At 41.8% G+C, this 6,876-nt stretch overlaps 1 protein-coding gene across 1 annotated transcript in view; it reads right to left on the bottom strand.

The window, feature by feature from the left end:
• Positions 1–4,548, bottom strand: part of LOC101882447 (uncharacterized) — a 5,759-nt gene extending 1,211 nt beyond the window's left edge. Inside the window, exons 1-2 of the mRNA XM_017358330.4 lie at positions 4,454–4,548; positions 1–4,250 (exon numbers count right to left, since the gene is read on the bottom strand). The exon at positions 1–4,250 is cut by the window's left edge and continues 1,211 nt beyond it. Coding sequence (XP_017213819.4) covers positions 793–2,496 — 1,704 coding nt within the window. The 5' untranslated portion in view covers positions 2,497–4,250; positions 4,454–4,548 and the 3' untranslated portion in view covers positions 1–792. The remainder of the gene's footprint in view (positions 4,251–4,453) is intronic.
• Positions 4,549–6,876: the final 2,328 nt, after the last annotated feature.

Below are 6,876 nucleotides of genomic sequence, written 5' to 3'. Positions count from 1 at the left end.
ACCAGGAAGTCTGCGCCAGGCATGATGCAGGTAAGGATCGCGATGCATGATCTGCTGGATTTTCCTCAGTACGTACATAGTGCCATTGCTCAGGTCTTGAGGACTGTAGGATGCGCTGGACTCTATTGTGAACATACACATAGAATCGCTTTGACTCATTATAAATGTAGCCAAGGACCACTTTGCTGTCTGTAAAGAACCTTATGTCATTTAATTCCAGATCTAGCTCATCCTTAATGAGATCTGCCATCTCAACTGCTAAGACAGCAGCACACAGCTCAAGCCTGGGAATCGTAGGTTCGGACAGGGGTGCTAGTTTCGCCTTGCCCATAACAAACCCTACTTCAACTTGCCCATCTTTCTGAAGCACTTTCAGGTATGCCACAGCACCTATGGCCTTGGTTGATGCATCAGAGAACACACACAATTCTGTATGCACTGCTTCAGTTAGTGAGGTTTTAGTGTATGTACGTGAGACGTGAAGCTTTTCTAGCTCTTGAAGAGAACTTCTCCAGGCCACCCATTTGTTTAGTTTGACCTCCGGAAGGGATGTGTCCCAGTCTGCACTTTCAGAGGTAAGTTCTCTAAGAAGGGCTCTTCCCTGGATCGTGACAGGTGCCAGTAGACCCAGAGGGTCAAAAACACTGTTGACAGTGGAGAGAACTCCACGACGGGTGAATGGCTTGGTAGTGGTGGATGTGGAGTAGGTGAATGTGTCAGTTGAGATCTCCCATAACAGACCTAAACTCCGTTGTGTGGGAGATGTTTCTCCACTCAGATCTAAGTCCTTAATCACTGGAGCACAGTTTCAGGAGGAAAAGCTTCCAAAACAAACTGAGAGTTTGAAGCAAACTTGTGCAAGCGTAGGTTTGACTCAGCTAATGAAGCCTGTGTTCGTTGGAGCAAATCGATAGCTTCTGCTTCAGATGGTACAGATACCACACCATCATCGACGTAGAAATGTCTTTCCACAAACTTTATGGTATCTTCACCATGATCTTTTGCACCTTCTCTGATGGCTCTCTGTAGTCCGTAAATTGCCACGGTAGGTGATGGACGATTGCCGAAGACGTGGACATTCATTCGATACTCAATAATTTCCTTGTTGACATCGTTGTCTTTGTACCATAGGAAATGGAGAAAGTTGCGGTGGTCATCACGCACCAAAAAACAATGAAACATTTGCTGAATATCAGCTAGGATTGCAACCCTCTCTTTCCGAAAACGTAGCAGGACACCAACAAGGGAATTATTCAGGTCAGGGCCAGTGAGGAGCACATCATTGAGAGAGACGCCAGAGTAACAAGCACTGGAATCGAAAACCACTCTGATCTGATTGGGTTTTTGGGGGTGGTAGACCCCAAATGTGGGAAGATACCAGCACTCATCCTCTTCTTTTAGTGGTGGTGCTACCTCAGCATGTCCGTTGGTAAAGATCTTTTCCATGAATTCCACATACTGTTGCTGCATCTCAGGTTTTCTCTTGAGGGTTCGTTGCAGGCTTGAGAATCGATTAATAGCTTGCTCCTTGTTGTTTGGCAAGCGTTGGCGTGGTTCTTTGAATGGTAGAGGAGCTACCCAGCTGTTAGATTTATTTCTGAAGACATTTGTGTCCATAATTTTCAAGAAGGTTGTGTCCTCCACAGAAGGGGCAGGTTTATTGTCATGCTCGGTTTTGCAAAACACTGTCTGTCCAAGTGTCATCTCAGTTGCCTTTTTAAACACACTGCTCTGTTGTTTCTCTTTGACCTGCATAAAGCTTGTACTGGGTTGAAAAATTGAGTGACGACCAGTTTCCAGGACACTGGTTTTAAATGTGTTAACTGTGGGCTTGTGTACATTCCCCAGGCACACCTCTCCTATTACCACCCATCCCAGGTCCAGACGTTGAGCAAAGGGGGCGTTGTTTGGTCCATTGACCTGCTGCCTGACCTTGTGTGCTCTAATCACATCTCTTCCTAGTAGCAAAAGTATTTCTGCTTCTGGTTCTAGGTCTGGAATGTACTTGGCAATGTGTCGTAGATGAGGCTGGTGAAGAACTGCATTTGGAGTTGGAATTTCAAACCGATTGTTCATGATTTCATGACACTCAATGAGTGGTGGAAGAGATATGAGAACTCTGCCATCCAGAGACTCAATCTGGAATCCTTCTGCTTTCCTGCCAGATGTTTCTACAGTTCCAGAACAAGTTCTAAGATTATATGTGAACTGCTCACTCTCCAAATTGAACAGCTCAAAGAATTCTGGTCTGGCTAATGAACGGTTGCTCTGGTCATCCAGAATTACATAGGCTTTTATGGCCATGTCCTTGTTACCCTTTGGGTACAGCTTTACAAGGCAGATTTTTGAACATGAGCGACCCCACTGACCAGGACCACAAATCTCTGTGCAGCTTGTATTGACGGACGTCATATCAGAATTATCCTCTCCCTCCCCGCCGTCCTCTTGTGATGGTGGAAGAGATTTGACTACTTGAGGTGATGGGCCAGGGTGCATGGCTGTGTCATGATTAGTGCTGTTGCATTCAAAACATTTCACAAAAGACTTACATTCCTTGGCGTGATGAGAAATTGAGGAACAGCATTTAAAACATATTCCTTTCTCCTTAAGGAAGGCTTTTCTGTCATCAAGGAGTTTGTTTCTAAATGTTCTGCATTTTTTCAATGGGTGTGGTTTATTGTGTAATGGACAGATTTTGTTAGGGTTTTCCTTGACTGCACACACATCTGTTTTGTGAACAGAGATGGGTTTGTTGGTGTGAACTTTTCCCAGTGAATTTGTCTGATTTTACAGTTGTCATAGCACTGCTTTGATACATAAAGCTAGGGTCATTTCGCTTCTTCGCTTCATGACACACAAAGCTGCAAAAATAGTCAAATGGAGGAAAATGGCCATGACTCTCTTTATACCATGACCCCGAAGTCACCCATTTGTCCTGAAGCCCATACGGAAGCTTATCTACAATTGGTGCAATCCCACGTGAGGTGTCGAGGTACAATAGGCTTGTGAGATAACCATCTTCTTTAGCACCTTGGATTTCCATAAGCAAATCCCCGAGTTCACGTAATTTGATGTGGTCTTTAGCTGTGATCCTAGGAAAACTGTCCAAGCGCTGAAATAGTGACCTTTCAATGATTTCTGGTGCAGCATAGCACTCACGTAGTCTTTCCCATGCCTTATATAATGCAAGATTGGGATTGCTGACATGCACTGAACAGATGCGCCTCACCATTTCACCAGATTCCCTCCCAAGCCATTTAGTCATGAGGTCCAGTTCCTGGGTTGCTGTGAGGTTAACTTCACGAGCTGCACTTGTGAATGAAGAACACCATGATCGATAATTCTCAGGCTTATCGTCAAATTGGTACAGTCCTGAACAAACAAGATCACGTCGTGCTAAATACTGCGCCAAAGGCTCTGCCTGGGGTGGCGTGCTAGTTGAAGGAATGCACTGAGGAATATATGGCTTTGCATGTATGTTCATAAAGGGGTTTGTCCTGTCAACTTCAGATTTTATAATACCCGTGGATGGACTAGACAGGTTTGCAGCAGGTAAGTGTACAAAATCAGCATCCTGATACTTTGGCTTGTCATTAATAGACTGTGTATGTGAAGGGTCTTTTACTGGAGGACTCCATGTTATGAAGCTGTTGTGCGAGTCAGCATGAGATGCTGGAGCGTTAGGCAAGGCTGAGAAGTGTGCGGAGGGGTAATGGCTTGAAAGGTTTAATTGAGAATTTACATATTCACTTGTGCGTTCAATTTTTACTTTCTCTTCGGATTCTCCTTTTTCAGCTGCAGCATGCATTTCTATTTCAGCATCTTCCAGTACTTGTGCCTCAACAGCAGCTATATCAGCTTCTCGTTGTAGTGTTAACACTTCCAGTTCAGTGTCTAATTTTACTGTTTCTAGCTGATTTTGCGCTTCTCTTGTGGCCTTTTCTATCTTCAGTTTAGCCTCTTGGCTAGCGTATGATGCTCTGACTTTAGCAGCTTCGGCTCTGGCCCGAGCACGGGTTACACTCTCTGATGAAGCAGATGACTTGCCACTTCTAGCACTGCGCACAGACGACTTGCTGCTTGCGGACATCTTGACCACTTTCACATCAAAGCTGCCTTTTCACTGTAGTGTTCTCGTGCAGTGTGTTGTGACTGACTAAACACCGAGTTAAACCATAGCCAATGAAGACAGAGTCGTAGCAAGTTTGATCATTTACTGTCACTCTTCTTATTAGCATTTATGGTGAAAACTGCAACAAAAATAACAAAACAATTCTCAGAAATTGAGTTTTGACAGGTATTTCCACTCACATATACATAACATAAACAGACTACAGTTCTCCCTGCAGTAGGAATTACACTAGCAAACAAAGTTATTAAACGTTGCATTTTTTACAAAATAATCACTAATATAAAGTCTTCAACATGTCTAATGTGCAAAACATAAACTTACGGCATTGCCTCTATGATGAGTTTAAGCGGATGGCTTAGATTGTCCAAGAGAGCGCATGTCTGACATGGCTTCCACAAAGAGCCAGGAACACTAACAGGAAGTGACTAAACAGGAAGTATGTTATAATGCAAAATAAAGGTATTCCTTTTTACACACGAAGTAGATTAATTAAATAAATTATGAATTTCACATTTTAACAAAGGAAATATGTATCTAAAATATTTAAAGAAGATATTTTAAAGTGAAACTTCTTAAAGGGCAACACAGGTTTGATAAGCTGGATCTTTATGCTTTTTGTTAGCAATTTGGTGAAAGTCTTTTCTGAGATTTTTGCATTCATTGTCAAACCAACCTTTATAATTTTTTGTTTGTGTTTTCCAAATTTGAATTGTTGTTTGATGTTTGATATAGTAGCCAAAGTTTGAAATATGTTATTAAGATTGGATGTTGCAGAGTTTATTCCACTAGTATCTTGAGTGAAATTTGTGGACATAAAGAGATTTATCATTGTGTGTACTGTAGAGCTCCACATTTTTTCTCTAAATGTTTCTGCATCAGACGTCTCTCCGCAGGACGTCTCTCCGCAGCTGCTGACAGCAGTTTTCTTTATGATAAGGAGAGTCATGGGGTGGGATATAGACAGCACATAGGTAAAGATTACTCTGTTGCAGGATCGATTTTAATTCAAGCCAAATTAGTGAATTTTTAGTTTCCATGACTTTAATCAGATATTTTAGATTAACTTTGCCATATAAGACTGCAACCTGAATCACGGCCACATTTTATCTGGGAGTGTTTGACTGAGTACAATACACCAGGTACAATACATCAGGTCTCGATAAATATAACTATATCTATGTTTTTTATATTATTAAGTAGGTCTTGGTCTGTAGACTTGTTTCCAAAAGTTGAAGAACGCAAACCTTAAATATTCCAATAACTAATTCTAAACGATTTCATTGATAAACTAACAATAAAAATATTGTAAAATATATAGGTAAGCTATAGTAAAATGTGTGTGTGTGTGTATATATATATATATATATATATATATATATATATATATATATATATATATATATACAGTATTATTCTTGCTTCACTAGTTTGGAGTAGATGATGATGAGCAGTTGTCTGATTTGATTGAGTCCAGTGGCTAAAGGGTCTGGTGTTTGTCGCACGGCTGCTGCGTGGCTCTGCTGGTGTGATGGAGCTGTTGGGGTCGAGTCCTGTCTATTGTATGTAGGAGGGTAGAATTGTCTCTGTGTGTAGTTCTGTTGCTGCTGGGCTGGAGTTGCTGGATTCTGCCTGTTGTGTGCAGGAGGGTGCAGGTGTGTCTGGGGATGAGGGCTTCTGTGGAGGCCTGCTGTGTCCTAATGAACCCAGAGCTGATCCTTTCAGCAGTATTGCGAAGGCCTGAACTCCTGTCTTGTTGAGGTGTACCTGATCATACATGTTTTGGGGCCTGATGTCTTTAAGGTAGGCCAGGTGAACATTAGGAATCAGCGCACAGGCTCTGGAGAGTTCCACATTGTTTCCATGGATCACGTGGTATGGCACGTCACTGCGTGGCAGTAATGTGGACAGGGTGATTCTAGCTTCAGGAAAGAGCTGTGAAGCTCTGATGGCCACTCCTCGCAGCAGAGGAGCCACGTTGCCTCTGGTTGCTTGCAGGTCATTTTTCCCTGTGTTGTTAAGGATGTACTTGTAGGATTCATTCAGGTTTTTGTCAGATAAGATCTGAAGAGTTTTATTTGTGTTTGGGCACCATCTTTTCTGTGCTTTGATTTCTGGAAATAAGAGTTTTTCTTTTAGATATTGTCCATTTGAGTCCATGAGGATGAGAGCCTGTGTATGTGAGGTGGGTTTGATGGATTGTGGGTCTGTTGGACGCTGGAGCTTATCCACTGTCTGTAAGGACTGAATCTCAGTGAGGGTCTCTTCACAGATCAGGTGTTCGGTTTGAGAGTCTCTGGACGATGATGAATGGAGAAGCTGGTTCTTCATATTATCAATGAGTTCATCTTTCTTTTGAAGTTCTGATTTTAAGGCTGAGAGTTCTTCCTGTATTCCTGTTTAAATCTCTGCTAATTGTCTTCAAAATGTTGTTTTTAGTTCTGTCAGCTTTTCTCTTGTTTTATGGAGCTCTTTTGACATCTGCTCTTTGTTTTTCTGTAGGGATTCTGTCTCTTGTTTTAGGTCCATCATGTCGTTTTTAAGCTGTTGCAAGTCATTGTTGTCTTTTAAGTGGGATAATATTAATTATTTAAGTTCACCACATCTATTTCTAAGAGTGGGAATTTTTCTTTCATTCTTGTCATAAACAAAGCTGTTGTTTGATTCCTTAAATTGGAATCTTTAGATAATCAGCTGATTGTGAGTGGAATATGGGTAAAAATCATGATCTCGAATGTTCCGCTTTT

Source organism: Danio rerio, chromosome 11 (assembly GCF_049306965.1).
Source record: "Danio rerio strain Tuebingen ecotype United States chromosome 11, GRCz12tu, whole genome shotgun sequence".
NCBI classification, from domain to species: Eukaryota; Metazoa; Chordata; class Actinopteri; order Cypriniformes; family Danionidae; genus Danio; species Danio rerio.
The sequence above is the reverse complement of the archived record's forward strand: the minus strand, read 5'-3'. Positions and strand labels throughout refer to the sequence as shown.